The following is a 16,774-nucleotide window of genomic DNA, read 5'->3' as shown; positions in this document are numbered from 1 at the left end:
GCTATTGACTCCTCCCACGAGCGGAAGGTGCGCGCTCGGTTGTTCCGGAGTGGTCTCCGCCGGTTGCGGGAGAATAACCACCGCTGCTGCACTATGGCGTCTGTGGGGACTCTCGCCTTCGATGAATATGGGCGCCCTTTCCTCATCATCAAGGATCAGGACCGCAAGACTCGTCTTATGGGACTGGAGGCTCTCAAGGTAACGGGACCCGGACACTGGCGGTGGGATGTGAGGAGGCGACCGAACCCAGTGGCTCTGCGCCTGCGCAAGCCCAGGAGCGGCTCTGCCATGTGCGCCGGGGAGAGGCCGAGGGAGTTTTTCTCGTGTACAGGCCCGCACCCCGCTCTTGGAACTGGGGAGAGGCAGTGTAAGCCTTTGGGGGTTAGAGTGATCCGCAGGCGCCCTTCAGAGTTGGGTGGGGCAGCTGTAAATCTCCGGCGGGGAACCCGCGTTTCTCCAGCCTGGCAGCCTTACGTTACAGCCCAGTGTTTTCGTCAGTAAGATGCGGAGGAAGTATCCTCAGGTCACCTGGACCTTTGAGACCCTGCTGCTTAATCTTCAGCTGGTGTACCTGCGACAGCCCTAAGAGAAGTGGAGGTCCATTTTGTCACTTCCTAAAGGCTGAGTCGCGTGCAAAGTACTTCATTTTTTTAGTGTCTTTATGCGTGGCGTTTTTCTGGATGCAGTGTCGTAAAAATTTTTAATGTAGACCCTTAAGGAAGAGAATGCTACCGTGACAATGTGAGACATGAACACCGGGAGCCAAAATACAAGGTGGTGTGTGACCAGAATCAGCACTTACTGGAGGGGATGCAGATAAAAGTTGGAGGGTGTCCTTCAGATATGTGATGCAGGTGGCTTTTGAACAGGAATGGGGTCCTGTTTTGGTTGGGAGAGCAGCATTCTGGAAAAGGGAAGCAGTAAAAGCAAAGACCTGGGCAGGAAATGGCATGGCACCTTGGGGGAGACGCACCCTGGTTTTCGCGGAGCACAGTCTACTCAAGTTACACTAGTTTCCAAAGATGCAGGCCCTTGAATGCCCCACAGTCAAGATGTTATCCCGTGGGAAGGAAGGGGTTTTGAGCAGAGTCACAACGTAAGTAGAACTCTGCCTTAGGAAGTAGAGTTTGGGCTGGACTGAAGGGAACAAGGAAGACCACGGGAGTCAAATACACTATTGCAGGAGTCCACGTAAGGATGGGTCATCTGAGCACAGACATTGAAAGTACAGAGGAAGGGAAGCTTTGAGAGGGCACTGACTTTAGAGTTTCTTATAAAGTGAAGTAATCCACGACATTAAATATGCGTAGACCTTCCCACCAGGTCAGAGTGTCCCTGTTCACTTAATGTCTTGCAGTTTTACTTAAATTAAGAAACAGTATAGTTCTTCCACAGACTGTTTGACTTAAGACAACTTACACAACCTCTCGGAACCTCTTCTCAGTGGAGTTAATATACTTCTGTCAAGCTGAGAATGAGAATTAAGTGGGGTAACCTAAGGAGTGACTACACTCTAAAAGCGGCTAGCAGAGAAAGTAACATTCAACACACACACCCAGTAAAACAGTACAATAGAATCTGCAGGTAGTTTTGCATCGGCCACTGTGTTAACTATGTGCGTTATTTCATGTAATCCTCATGCTCTGAGGCAGGTATTATTTTACAGAATTGGAAACTTGGCCCAGAGCAGTGATGTAATTGCTTAAGATCACAGAGCTAGTGAAGAACCAGGCCATAGTTGAAGCCCACCTTTGTCCTGCTCCAGAACCAGTGGTATAGACCTGGGTTCTCAGCCTTGGCACTGTATTTGGGGCCAGATTATTCTTTGTGGTGGGAGCTGGCTTGTGTGGGGTGTTTAGCAGCATCCCTGGCTGACTTCTCTCTACCCACTGCCAGTAATAGCCCCCTCCCCAGTTTTGACAACCAAAAATGTCTCCGATATTGCCAAATGTCTCCTGGGGGACAAAATCTCCCCTGCATTAGGAACTACCTCCCTATTATTATTATCCTTTAAAAATTCCATTATACAGACATATCAAAGTATATTTTAAGGATTACAGCATTTTCACAGATCTAATGAACTTTGTGTTTGGTTACCTGCCAGATGGGGTGACCAGGGAAAGAAGGCCTCACAGAACATGTGCATTTGAACTGCTTTAAAAGTTGGTCAGGATTTTGGTGGGTAGTGAAAGGGCCTTTTGTGTCCCAGTAGTCCAGGAGTCAGAGGACATGTTTGGGAAACAGGCATAGACCATCCTCACTGGAAGGGAACTAGGTCTCACATTGTGGAGAGCTTTGGAAAAGCTGAAGCTTTTAGACTTACATGTTGAAGCATGGGGCAGGAGCGTTTAAGGTTTGGGGACTGATAAGCGACAGAAATGGATGGCTTAGGTGGATGTAGGATGAATCTGAAGGATAGGAGGTGAGATAAGAGACCCTGGATTTCTGGGTTAGGTTGTGACAGCAAGAATAGAAAGGAAACAACATGGAGGAAAAGTGGATCTAGTTATATGTGTGGAAATAGGAACGGATGATTTCAAGCTTCCATTGTTTTCAGTACTGAAAACCTTGGCAGGAGACATGCAAGGATGACTCTTTGTGTATGGGTTGTGTATTGGCTGGGCCATTTGAGAGAAGAGTATATTTCTGCAATAAACCATGTGTGATCATTCAAGGTACTGTATGTTTACAGCTGGACTCACATGAAGTTAGCATTGCAAAGTGCAGCTGTATGCTTTGAACTATTAAAATTATATGTAACTTGAATATATTTGCTTTTTTTCTGTTTCATTTAGTCTCACATAATGGCAGCAAAAGCTGTAGCAAATACAATGAGAACATCACTTGGACCAAATGGTAAGAGGCTAACATTGAGTTTTTTAACAAAAGTTTTAAATTAGAAACTAAACAGTAAAACCTCTTTACAGAATAGGGGAATGGAGGGGGGCCTTCCTACTCCCCTAATAGAGCCAAACTTTTGGTGTATTGCATACTCTAAACACAGTTATAGTATAACATGTGTACAATCTTAGGTCAGATTTTTATTTTTTTTCCATGTAACACCATTTCATTAGCATTTTCCAGATCATGTGTGTATGTTACATGCTGTTGAGTCAGCTCTGACTCCTGGTGACACTGTGAGTAGAGTGATGTCCACAACGTCCTGTCCTCACCTGCCCTGCTCGGCTCCTGTAGATTCATGCCTATGGCTTCTTTTATGGAGTCAGTCCATCTCATGTTCAGTCTTCCTTTTTTCCTTCTGCCTTCTATTTTACCCAGCATTATTGCCTTTTCCAAAGAAATCTGCTTTCTGGTGATGTGCCCAAAGTAGGACAGCTGCAGCTTTGCCATTTTTACCTCCAGTGATACATTTCAAGCTTAATTTGCTTAAGGACTCACTTGGTTCATCTTTCTGGCTGTCCAAGGTATCCATACAGCTTTTCAACACCACATTTCAGATTATTCCATTTTTTTCTTATCAGCCTTCTTCACTGTCCAACTTGCAACTTTCACCTTTCACATCTGTACATAGTAATTAGGAACGCGAGAATGTAAATGATCTTAACTTTAGTCTCTAAAGACACATCTTTGCTCTTGACAATCTTTCCTAATTCTTCCATTGCTACCCTTCTAGTCTCAGCTTTTTCCTGATTTCTTCATTTCTCCCATTTAAAAGCATTGTCTATGTTAAAGTTGTGCATTTCTTCTCTGGTCATGATTTTTGTCGTCTCGGTGTTCAGATGCAGCCCTACTTTGGCACTTTCTTCTTTTACTTTCATCAGAAGTCTTCAAGTTATTGCTACTTTCTGCCAATAAGATGGTATCTTCTGCATATCTTAAGTTAATAAATCTTAATACAAATTTTCACTCCTTCTCCCTCTGAATCTAGCCCAGTTCTGTGTGCAGATTAAACAAATAGGGAGATAAAATGCACCCTTGTCTGACACCTTTGCCCATAGGAAACCTTCTGTCTTTCCATATTCTGTCCTGACAACCACTTCCTTTTCACAGTGCAGGTTATGCATCAGGATAATCAATTGCTGAGGCATGCCTGCTTCTTTCAGAGCAACTCGTACGTAGCTTTTCATGATCCACACAAAGTCTTTACTGTAGTCTATAAAATGTAGACTAACCTTCTGAAATTCTTGGGAGCACTCCCAATATTCAACTCACAATTAAATCTCAAGTGCCTTTTTTCTGAATCCAGCTTGAACATCCAGCATTTCTTGCTCCATGCGGGGTAGAAGCCTTTGCTGCATCACCTTGAGCAAGACTTCACTTGTGTGGGAAATTAGAACAATGGTCCTGTAGTTAGTGCACTAGTGGGCATCACCTTTGTTGAAGACTGAGATGTATATTGAATGTTTCCAGTCTATAGGCTATTGTTTTGTTTTCCATGCTGATATTTTATTAGGATTTTGACAGATGCAGTCTCTGGCTTGAAATAAATCTATCGGTATCCCATCTACCCCTGGTGATTTATTTCTTCCCAACACGTTCAGGGCAGCGTTCACTTTGCTTTCTAGAATTACATGTTCTTTCTCATAGGAACCTTCTTTAGAAGTATCTTTCATCCTTCTTTCTCTTCTGTATAGATTTTCAGTAGACTGCTTCCACCTTTTCATTATTTTCTCCTGGTCAGATAATATGTTTCTGTGTTGGTAATGCAGCATTCCTAATCAGGATTTGAATTTCTCTCTTATTTCTTGAATTGTCTGGTAGAGATCTCGTTTTTACTTTTTTCTTCTATTTCCTTGCTACATTGACTGTTACAGTAGTTTTCTTTATATCTATATGACAGTCATTGAAAAACTGCATTCAGAATTCTAACCCTGCTTTTGTCACCTTTTGCCTCTCTCCTGTCTCTTAACAAATACAGGGGGTTTTTCTGTCATCCATCTCAAGGTGTTTTTTTCCTTTTTTACTTCCAGCATTGTCGCTTCACACTCGTCCCTAATAATATCTCTAGTTGCAATTCACAATTCTGACCCTCGATCAGTTAAGTTTAACAATGCAGATCTGTTCTTTATGGCACTTTAAATCCATAGTGAATGTTATTTGCATTATATTTTTGGCTGTGCAGGTCTTTTAGTGCTCTTCAGCTTTACCCTGATGTTTGATATTAACAATTCATGGTCATTATCAGTTCATGGACAGTCTTCTCTGGTCTTGTTTTAGCAGAGGGGATACAGCTTCTCCATCTCCTGTTTCCAATTACATAGTCTGTTTCATTTCCCTGTTGATCATCTGTGATGTCCATGTGTACAGTCACCTGTTCAGTTGTTTGAACCATGTGCTTGCGATAGATAAGCTTTGGCTTCACAGAAATCCGCAAGTCAATCTCCTGCTTCATTTCTGACCCCTAGATAGAAATTTTCCAACAGCATTTGATTCTGTTTTATTTCCTACTTCTGTGTTCTAGTTACCTATAATTATCAGCATGTCTTGTTTTGATGTGTGATCAATTTCTTGAATATTTGCATAAAAGCTTTTAATTTCATCTTTAGCCTCTGTAATTGGAGTGTAGACTTGAATAATGGTTGTGTTCATAGGTTTTCCTAGGAGTCTGATTGATGTTATTGGTCAGACCTCGGGAAGTAACCCCTAATTGCCTGTGTTACATCTTGCCTCAGTATTAAAGCCACTTTGTTTCTTCTGAGCTTGTCATTTCCAGAGCAGAACACTGCTGGAAATGCCCCAGTCCAGTCCAGTCTAGCTTGCTAACCCCGAGCACTGCAGTGGTGAGACGTTCCGTTTCTTGCTTTACAATTCCTGTTTACTTTGGCTTATGCTTCTTAACGTACCATGTTCCTATTAACTGTTTGAGGACTTGGAAGTCTCATCTTTCAGCACTGTCTTATATTTCATTTTGGAATGTCTCATCTTAGCGTTTTCAAGGTAAAACAAAAGCTTTCTTTTTTAAAAAGAATGAGGAGAAAAGTGCAGGTGTGGGCCTTTGGTCTCTGCTGCACAGTGTGTGGGACTCTAACCATAGGTACTGGAGTCCATGGTCTTGCAGCCTCCAGATGCCTGTGAAATCAGAGCAGTCATCTTTTGTGATACTACATTTAGTGATACTCCATAATTTTCTGACATTTCTCTGGTTTTAGCCATTTTAGATTATTTGCAATGTTTTACTTTGTATTAGCCTATCTAAAATGTCTTTGTGTATATTGAATATTTATGATAAATTCCTAGATAGGACCTGGGTCAAGACTTTTTCTCTATAGATTTTGGTATAGGCTGTTTTTTTCCGCCCCCCCCCCCCCCCCCAAAGCTATTCTAAGCATTGTTGTCTTTTTAGGACTTGATAAAATGATGGTTGATAAGGATGGTGATGTGACTGTAACTAATGATGGTGCCACCATTTTGAGCATGATGGATGTTGATCATCAGATTGCCAAGTTGATGGTTGAACTAGCCAAATCACAGGATGATGAAATTGGAGATGGAACCACAGGAGTGGTTGGTAAGAAAGGGCAAAATATCTTTTCTCCCTTACAAGGTGTTATTTAGAATCACAGGTCTAACATGCCTACCCAGAGTGTTTTCTTTGACTCAAATTACTAGGAGATAGACAAATCCAAGTTGATCATCAGATTTGAAGGACATCAGATTTGAAGTGGCTCAGACCCTTCAAAACTCAGTATCATAAAAGAACAAGATGAGGGAGGTAGTTAGATTAATGGAGCTAAAGAGAAATTACAACCAGCTATAATGCGTAAAACTTGATCAGATGCCAGATTTTATTTACGCCATGACGGGTGTTTGGGACATATAGGGGGATTTGGTTGTGGGTTGTGTATAACAACATACATAGTATTTTTTTCAGTGTTAAGTTTCCTGAGTAACAAATTGCATTGATGTAGAAAATGCCCTGGTTCTTAGGAGCTGTTTGTTCACATATTTAGGGGTGACATACCATGATTTCTGCAACAGTTCTCAGAATTGAACAGGAAAAAAGTGCATATACAGAGAAAACAAATGTGTGTGACAAGATGTTATTAATAAGTAGTGTTCATTTTACTGTTCTCACATTTTTTCTGAAATGTTAAAAAGTTAGGGAAGATTAGAGAGATAAATATTTTTAATGTTACTTTTTCTGCAGGCAGTATTTTAATTCATTTATTCAAAAATCTTAATTGGGTACCAAACAGTGTTCTAGATATGCTTGGAGTGTGGCAGTATTAAAACAGATAAAACTCTTCTTTGTGACACTAAAGGGAGGTGGGAGCGGAGGTTAAGTAATAAATTTTTATCATGAGCATGAATTTCATGGAATAGAAATCCCTGGCCTAGGAAACATAAGAGTTTTTCCCCTTATAAAAGTGTTTCCACATTATATTCTTTAATTACATTCTTTACATCACTGACAGTTGAACATCCATCTATAATGGGAGACCTATTAGACCTTTGCTAGAACTGAAACAAGAGGCTCTCTTTTTTAACATAGATTAGATGGTCTCAACCTCTAAGTTACTTCCAGCTTAATTCTGGAACCTTCAGAGTTCCAGGGCAAAGTTTTAATGTTTCCTGAACCTGTTGTCACTGTCTTGTCTGCAGTCCTGGCTGGGGCCTTGTTGGAAGAAGCCGAGCAGCTGCTGGATCGTGGCATTCACCCGATCAGGATCGCCGACGGCTATGAGCAAGCCGCCCGCATTGCTATCGAGTTCCTGGACAAGATCAGCGATAGTGTCCTTGTTGACGTAAAGGACACTGAGCCCCTGATTCAGACTGCTAAAACCACGCTGGGCTCCAAAGTGTATGTTCTCATGTTATAGGTTGCAAAGTTTGTTTGCCTGTTCCTAAAGGCAACAGGAAATGACCTCAGTGTCTTCATATTGATTTGATGAGTTTTTTCTGTTTTTGTTATTTTGGTTTGGTTTTGTTGTAAATGCAGGTGTGGACATATTCAACGTAAAGCAAAGTATTGTAAATCACCTACTTAGGATACTAACAACTTTATTTCAAAATATGTGTTTATTGATTTTTAGAGAGAGGGGAAAGGAGAGGGATAGAGAGATAGAAACATCATTGATCAGCTGCCTCTTGCACGCCCCCCTACAGGGGATTGAACCCAAAACCAGGGCATGTGCCCTGACCAGGACTAGAATCAGCGACCTCTTGTTTCATGGGTTGACACTCAACCACTGAGCTACACCAGCCAGGCATAACATTTTTAGTTTCATGATTATCTTTCTAAATGATGTAAGATTTCAGACACCATTTCGAGTACTAGATTTCCCTTGTGGTTCTTCCAGAATTAAAAGTGAATTTATTGAGTAGTCTATTCAGATGTTTCAAAGCTTTCAAAAAAGGTATCTCCCACCTGTAACCAGTATTGCAGTGGAAAGTTCTGCAAGGTACGACACCACACCAACTCACTTCTCAGTAAGTGCTACACCTCATTTAGATAAGGTTGGTTTTTCCTGGATGATTTCTTATCTTTCTGATTCTGTTTTGGACTTGTAAAATATTAATAGTATTCTTAAAAAGTAGCAGAGTCTTGGAAAAACCTTTGTTCTTGCCATACTTCAGTAGTCTCTTGTGTACATTCTAATGGAAGGAAATATTAAATTTTAGAGTTAGTGGAAATAAAGATGTAAATTTTTTTCCATCCAAGTTCCTGGTTGCCTTTGAATCCCTGTCCCACGCTGTTTGAAAGAACGGGTTGTGATGCCATTCATTTGTAAGACTCTGAACATCATTAGTTTTATAAAATATCTTTGAGTTATGATATGTTAACTTGTATTTGAGTTACCATATCACATTATATGGTTTACTTGGGTTTCAATAACTGTTCAGTGGCACAAACTGAGTGGTTTATTTGGCATATTTTCATCAGGGTTAACAGCTGTCACCGACAAATGGCTGAGATTGCTGTGAATGCTGTTCTCACTGTGGCCGATATGCAGCGCAGAGACGTTGACTTTGAGCTCATCAAAGTAGAAGGCAAAGTGGGTGGGAGGTTGGAGGACACTAAACTTATTAAGGGCGTGATTGTGGACAAGGATTTCAGTCACCCACAGATGCCAAAAGTAAGTCATTGCCTTTCACAGTTTCATGCTTTTTTAACTCTTAAAGCCACCAACTCAGATGTTCCTATCCTTCCCCACAGGAAGTAGAAAATGCCAAGATTGCAATTCTCACATGTCCATTTGAACCACCGAAACCAAAGACAAAGCATAAGCTGGACGTCACCTCTGTAGAAGACTATAAAGCCCTTCAGAAATACGAGAAGGAGAAGTTTGAAGAGATGATTCAGCAAGTAGGTCTTCCCATAGCACTTAGTGACATTTCTGCTCCTGAAGGAAGCAGTTAGGCAGCTGTAGGTAGTAAATGTATGTGGCACTGACCTGTACTATCTCGATATTTCATCACATGGCTATAACATGTAACCAGCATAGGCTTGTTTGCTTCACTTGATTTTTGGCTTAAAATGGTCATGTGTCTAGGATGCCTGCAAGAATGGGCTCTTGAGCTGTGCTTTTGATTTTACATACTTGCTCTCCTGAACATATCTAAACTAGTAAGTTTAAGGTTTGGACAATTTTAATATGGCTTACCACATATTTGAGACCTCTAAATATTATTAAAGGAGTTACTGGATACCTGGAATTAAACCCAAATGCAATCATAGAAATCCCATCTCTTTGCTTATACAAATCAGAGTATTATTTTATAAAGACCTACTCTCTTTCTCCTCTGGCTGTTAACTACTTTACATGTACGTGCTCTGTGGCATAGCGGATCTTCTTTGGCACCCTGTCCTTGGGAATTTAAAGCAGCAGAACTCAAAGATACGTGAACATGGACATTATCATAGCAAGCAAAAACTAGAGGTCTGTTTTTTGAGGGGTATTGAATTCATTTAGTCCTTTACTGTACCTACTTTATATGAGGCACTGAGATACAGCAAGGAACAAAGCAGAGCTCTTGCTGTTCCAGTGCAGAATCAGGGAAAAGTGGGAGGGGTCCTGTTACAGACAGTGGTCAGAGAGGGCCTCTAAGGAGGTAATGTGTGGACAGAAACCTAACTGAAGTGAGAGCAGTTTATCTGGGTGAGGAGTTTTCCAGGCTGAGGTGGTGGGGCATGGACAGCAGGTATAAAGGTCCTGTGGCAGGAATGAGGTTGGCATGTGCAAAGAACATTAGGACTGAGGAGTTGGAGCATGCTGGCAGGAGTTTGTAAATAAAGGCCTGTTACCTGGGTGGCCATGGGAATGCTGGCCAAGATGCAGTGGAGGAAAAGCATGGGAACTGAGAGGTCAAGGGAGTTGGATAGATTGCGTCGTTAGATGTGCGGTTGTCAGCAATGATAATGGGAATAGTGAGGGGGCTAGGTGCTACCATTTTAAAGAATGAGAGGGAGTGGCTCAAGAAACATAAGGGGTGGCTGTGAGGAGCAAGAAGGACCCCTCTCCTATTTTTAGCACATGGAAGAAAAAACAGCCATTTGAGTAGAAGGGCAAGGGAGAGCCAAGGTTTGTTTACAGCAAGAATGTAATGGAAACACTGCAAGGAGTTTTCTGTTGATGGACTTAGTTCCAGAGAGTTGGGGAAGGAAGGAGAGGTAGGAAGCCAGGCGTGGTAGGTGACCTGGGAGTCTTGGGTGAGGACAGAAGTGAAATGGCAGCTGTAGCACATGTATCACAGGTGATCATCAAGGGAAGGATGGACAGTCAACTATAATCATTGCCACCTTGGGACGCGTCATGAGGCATTTGCAAAGAGTAGGGGGTGTTTGTTAGAAGCAGGATCATCTTTATTGGTCTCTAAATAAGTCTGTATCCATAGATCCATAGAGGATATCCCATGTAGGTGAGAAAAGCAAGTTGCAGAGCAGTGTATGTCATAAAATGTTTTGTTGAAACACAGACGAGTGAATGAAACTGCTTCATAGACGTTTGTGACAGGACAGAGCTGTTTACCTTGATTTCCTGAGAGCTAACAAAATGCTTAGTTTTGTTGACTCTCTAGTTTTTCTTCACTATAACAATTGAGTTCAGTATGAATTACTGATTTTTAAAGCATAGTTTAAAAGTAAGGTGATTCCCATTGATATGTGTTCATTATTTAGAATATGGAGTTGACAGAAAGTAGACAGTTGTCTATTTCCTTTTCTGTGCTTTATTTCAGTGCACCCATCTTGCATGCATCTCACCTTTTTTTAAACATTAGAGCACAAAGAATACTTTTTCTTAACATGATTGTGGCATTTCTTTTCCCAGATTAAAGAAACTGGAGCTAACCTAGCTATTTGCCAGTGGGGCTTTGATGATGAAGCAAATCATTTACTACTTCAGAACAACTTGCCTGCAGTTCGTTGGGTAGGAGGACCTGAAATCGAGGTAGGAAGCTCTATGGAAAGAGACTTCTAAACAGCGGCGGGGCTTAACAATGCATTTATGTATCATGGGGCTGCTTTGATAACGCTTGTCTTAAATTACCAGGTCATGCTAAGGCTTTATAGGTTAGAGGAGGATGAGCTGGGAGAGAGAAAAGTGCTAGGATATTTTTTATTGTTTTACTAATGCTGCCATCTATTTCCAGTGTTCTATAGCATATGGTTCCCATGTGTCATCTCATTTGGCCTCTCCTGAGCTCTCAAATGTGGTCTTACCCACTTCTGTGTCAGCCGAATACTTAATAGCCATCCTAGACATGGTCTGTACCTGGACCCACACAGCTTCATTGGTCCTCACTATATCCCATTTTGCAGAGGGACAGCTGTGCAGGGCTCCGATTCAGTGGCACGCTCAGGAGATGAGGTCAAGAACTATGGGAACATGTGCAGGGTGACAGAGCCAGACCAAGACATTGAGCTTTTAAGAACCTGTTCATTTATCAAGGATTTTGGGGTTGAACTTGAATTTTTTAGCCAGAATGGGGCAGCTATTCTAGTAAAAAGGTGGTCATGGATCAAGTTCAGCTCATTGTGATCCAATTATGAACATTCATTGTTGACCAGCATTGTCTTTCTTCTCTGCCTGACCCACCCCAATTAGTTGATTGCCATTGCGACAGGAGGGCGGATCGTCCCACGCTTCTCAGAGCTCACAGCTAAGAAGCTCGGCTTTGCTGGGATTGTAAAAGAGATCTCATTTGGGACAACTAAAGACAAGATGCTGGTCATCGAGCAGTGTAAGAACTCCAGAGCTGTAACCATTTTCATCAGAGGAGGAAATAAGATGGTGAGAGTTCAGTTATTTGTCCTACATTTTTTTCCAGTTTTGGTACATGGTTTGGCTTTGTCCATAACATATTAATGGAGACACAGTTACCGTAAGTAAAACAGGATCATTTTTCTCAAAGAAACAATGACATTATGGTATAAAATTACCGAAGACCATGTTCCGTTGTCAGTTCCACAAGGCACATTTGCTTTTCTTCAGTCCCTTAGGTAGAAATAGGGAACCCAAGTAAACATTGACAATCTCTCCATTTCCCTAGAATGAATTTTTAGTGCATTGTAATAAATGATTCATTGTGAGGTTTCTGTGTCAGTTTTGGGGTTTTTTTGACCCCTTTGCCTGGTTGTGTGTACTGGAATGAGTCACTGGCTGCCTGTTGCATGTTTTTTTACTACATTATAGGGAAAAGAGGTAAAGATAGAAGCCACCTGATAACAGATATTCTGGCAGGCTCTCTTCATTTGTTTTTACCAAGCTGGTTTTAATGGGGGAGTTAGGAATATTTTCAGCAAACACTTAGATTAAACCAGAGGTGCCAGGTATTTGGCTCTAAAATGAATAAATCATGATCACATTAATTTAGGCAGAACTGTTTCCCTAGATCATCGAGGAAGCAAAACGATCTCTTCACGATGCTTTGTGTGTCATCCGGAACCTCATCCGTGATAATCGTGTGGTGTATGGTGGAGGTGCTGCTGAAATTGCTTGTGCTTTGGCAGTTAGCCAAGCAGCAGATAAGGTAAAATGCTCATGGGGACTCACGAAGGACTAAGACAGCTCTGGCATGTGAGGCAGCAGTGCTGAGAATCAACAGGGTGCTAGACTCAAAGTGAACAAAAACATCGGAGTTTAACAGGTGTTCGATCTGAATTGATTCTCATGCCCATGTAGTCAGATTCAGGTTACCATAAGCTAGCATTTCTCAGCTTCATTCAGTCATTCCAGCCTTGGAAATTATTATTTTATGTAGATCTCTACATTTAATGTTATTTGAAATTCAAAATTAAATATCAATACAAACAGATCGGTAAGAGCCAGTTCTCAGACTTCTCTCACATGTATGCCTTCTCCATCCTTATTTTGCTGTGACATTTATTATTCTGGCAGATTGAAAATAATCAAGATAGCCTGTGCTTAGAATTCCTCGTGAGTTAGTTTGTTTGCTTTTTAAAGTATGTAATTTAATTGTTTCTAAATTGCTCCTGGGGATGTTTTTGCCAAGCACATTTACCATTTCCCTGTACCCTGCAGTGCCCAACCTTGGAGCAGTATGCCATGCGAGCATTTGCCGATGCCCTGGAGGTCATCCCCATGGCCCTTGCCGAGAACAGTGGCATGAATCCCATTCAGACGATGTCCGAGGTCCGAGCCAGACAAGTGAAGGAAATGAACCCTGCTCTTGGGATTGACTGCATGCACAAGGGTACAAATGGTGAGGAGCTGTCATGACTGCATGTGGGGCTTGGTTTAATTTAAATTGAGTAATTACACCGTGCTTGGCTATATAGTAGGTAATGCTTATTGTGAGGTTATCATATCTTTTTAAATACTTAAACACACTGAAGGTATTCACGTCCTGAATTTCAGATCTTTGATTTCATTTCAACTGTAGTGTGGTATTCACACCAAAGATGGCTTCCATTTTCATCTTTGGTTTTAGAAAATAATTCTTGTCTTCCCTTTTTTACACAAACGTCTGTCAAAGTGCTTTGGTTCTGCGTCTCTCATAAAGTAGCCCTGAAACTGACTTAATTCACAGCTTATTCTGTGCTTGTATCCCGTAAGTTATGGTGTGTTTTATAAATGTGATGTACTGTAACCACCACGGCCACGTGAACAGTTAGTTCCCTTGCTGAAAAGGTAGTAAAGCATTTGAAACAGTGGTCCCAGTGGTTTCTGTACTGCTTCCGCTGTATCTGCAGTTTTGCAGTCAGTCCTGACGGCAGAATCGGACAGTTTGTTTTTACTTAGAAGTTTAGATATGTTCTGCTCTTCGTGTCAAAGCCCAAGGATGTTACAACGGCAACAATTCTTTTTCAGATATATAAATTTTTTTAAATTTGAATGCCTGGTTGTACTTAAATTTACCATTTTTAGGCCTTTCTTGGAATTATCTTACACTTCGAGTACAGTCAGATTTCATTTATTTCTTGTTTACTAAATTACATGGTATTGGATATTTTGTGAGGCGAGATGTCACTGAAAGGCCTCACCGTTGTTTTTTTAACTAAGTTTTTATTGATTTCAGAGAGGGAAAGGGAGAGGAAGAAATAGAAACATCAGTGATGAGAGAGAATCATCCATCAGCTGCCTCCTGCACGCCCCCTACTGGGGGTCAAGCCTGAAACCCCGGGCATGTGGCCCTGACCAAGAATCAGACCTTGACCTCCTGGTTCATGGGCCGATGCTCATCCACTAAGCCATGCCAGCTGGGCGAAAGGGCTCACCTTTTAGTTAGTTGCCTAGCGTTTTAGATTATAACTGAAGAGAGGTGCCCCCTGTGCCCACCCCTCCCCCAGCTTTCTGGTTATATCAGGTTCAAATTCCAGAGTGTCCTTGGCAGTAATGACATTTATTCCTCAGAATAAAGTTAACTGGCTTCCAAATTTGTAATTCCTACGTTTTAGTCTGATTTCATTAATCAGAAGTTTTCAATATTAAATGTATGGTATTTTAGGATAATTTATTTGTATTTTTCAGATATGAAGCAACAACATGTCATAGAAACCTTGATTGGCAAAAAGCAACAAATCTCTCTTGCAACACAGATGGTTAGAATGATTTTGAAGATTGATGATATCCGTAAGCCTGGAGAATCTGAAGAATAAAGAAAAAATTTAGAGTAAAATGTAGTAGTAAGAACCACTATTGTGATTAAATAAAAGGGTGTCTTATGATACATCTACAGTTATTTATTATTATGTTCTTTTTCAGACACTATAGATGCTATAATAAAAATAGTTGTTTGGTAACCATAGTTTCACTTGTTCAAAGACATAAAATTGTAGTAGGAACAATGTCTCACAAGCTTTTGTATTCATTATATTAAAGAGATCTCTTTAAAAACCACCTTTATCTTTTGCTTTTTAAGATAAATAAGTATTCACTGTAATCAAATGCTGTCTTCATTCAAAGAGTTTGTTTTTTTAATAAGCTCTAGGAACTATTTTAACAGCTTAAACATTGAGATTGTTCTCGAGATTTAACATTGAGAGGAGTGTGGGCTTGATCCTATTAAATGTATTTAAGTGCTGCGCCTGTCTAAATGGGTGGATCTTATGATTCTAGAGACCTGTCATAGGTGAGTGTTTCTACCACAGAATTTTGGGCTGTCTTAAGTGCTATTAGATTACACTGACTTAACCTAGGATATTATTACAGTGCTAATGAAACCAGTGTTGCAAGTTAAATCTTCACATAATCCCTCTTTATTCTGGTCCTAGCCCACCCTGAACACAAGCCAGCTTGTGTATGGAGAAGGTCAGAGTGGGCACAGGCTCCTACAGCACCTACAGATGCCTAGAAGGGCAAGTCAGAATACAATTGAGGTTTTCTTATCAGAGGGATAGAATAAGCATAGGTTAGAGTGAATTCTAGGAAATAAGGGAGAAATGGCTCTAGTGGGAGGAAATGCTTTGCAATTGCCATGAATGGGTGGATTGCTATTGAATTAATTCTGTACTAAAATAACACTGGCCAGCAGTGACTGCTGTTACCACGGCCAGGTCTTTCTCTGAAGACTTAAATTGTCTCAATTCTCATCATCCTGTGAAGGATAATTTATTACACCCTACAGGTAAGATTAGATCATTTGCTAGACATCTCCTCGCCAGTAAGTTGTAGAGCCAGATCAAACCTAGGCAGTCTTAACTCGAGAGTTCTCCTCTCATCCCCTATGCTATTTTGCTTCTGTATGGTTCTCTAGATTTTCTAAAACAATGTTTCTTATAGAGAATCATGATGATAAAGTTCACTTATGTGCCACTAGGGGTAGAGGATTTGCTGATAAGACTTGTCACATTTCCTAAGATTAGGAAATAGTGATTCTTCCTGACTTAAGTGTCAGGGTCACCTTCTGTGAACCTGGACATTGACCACTCTTAACCATTGGGTCATCGTGTTTTCTCTACATTGGTGCATTGGTGGTTTTGCTAAAAACTATATTGTTGATTTCAGAAAAAGTGCTAATATCAGTCTTCATAATTTTAGAATGTCTATGGAACTAAACAATTGAGTATTTCATCATACAATGGATTGTGAAGTTGCACTATTATAATTTGTGCTACTACATTTTGAGTGGCACATCAGGATGCATCTTTTCCAAGAGTAGGTTCCCGTCAGACATAAAGCTCTGCTTAAATAAGTGAGTGGTAGTTCAGATGAGTTGATTTACAAGGACTGATTCCAGCCCGCAAAGAGCATAGAACAGCTTGCTTTGGACCAGAGCCTCTTGCCTGAAGTGGTTCTCAGCCCTGGAGTGCATCCTTTTTAGTGTTCTGTGATGTAAGTATTTAAAGATTTGTGCAACAAGTATGGTGGTTGTCTCAGCTGAACTAGCCCCTTGTGGAACACCATTTTTA

At 40.9% G+C, this 16,774-nt stretch overlaps 1 protein-coding gene across 1 annotated transcript; it reads left to right on the top strand.

The window, feature by feature from the left end:
* The first annotated feature begins 6 nt into the window (after positions 1 to 6).
* Positions 7 to 15,263, top strand: CCT5 (chaperonin containing TCP1 subunit 5). The gene is made up of 11 exons (XM_016217325.2): positions 7 to 198; positions 2,796 to 2,856; positions 6,305 to 6,469; positions 7,564 to 7,762; positions 8,846 to 9,038; positions 9,119 to 9,268; positions 11,232 to 11,351; positions 12,009 to 12,194; positions 12,796 to 12,933; positions 13,446 to 13,626; positions 14,895 to 15,263. The coding sequence occupies exons 1-11, from the start codon at positions 94 to 96 to the stop codon at positions 15,020 to 15,022; spliced, it is 1,626 nt and encodes a 541-aa protein (XP_016072811.1). The 5' UTR covers positions 7 to 93; the 3' UTR covers positions 15,023 to 15,263.
* Positions 15,264 to 16,774: the final 1,511 nt, after the last annotated feature.

This window comes from Miniopterus natalensis, chromosome 3 (assembly GCF_054644295.1).
Source record: "Miniopterus natalensis isolate mMinNat1 chromosome 3, mMinNat1.hap1, whole genome shotgun sequence".
Taxonomy (NCBI): domain Eukaryota; kingdom Metazoa; phylum Chordata; class Mammalia; order Chiroptera; family Miniopteridae; genus Miniopterus; species Miniopterus natalensis.
Note: the sequence above shows the minus strand (reverse complement) of the source record. Positions and strands in the feature narration are given on the sequence as shown.

Coding starts and splice junctions, on each gene's coding strand:
- CCT5 (XM_016217325.2), top strand. CDS start 94: ATGGCGTCTGTGGGGACTCTCGCCTTCGATGAATATGGGCGCCCTTTC. Junction 199..2,795: donor TGGGACTGGAGGCTCTCAAG/GTAACGGGACCC, acceptor TGTTTCATTTAG/TCTCACATAATGGCAGCAAA. Junction 12,195..12,795: donor TCAGAGGAGGAAATAAGATG/GTGAGAGTTCAG, acceptor CTGTTTCCCTAG/ATCATCGAGGAAGCAAAACG.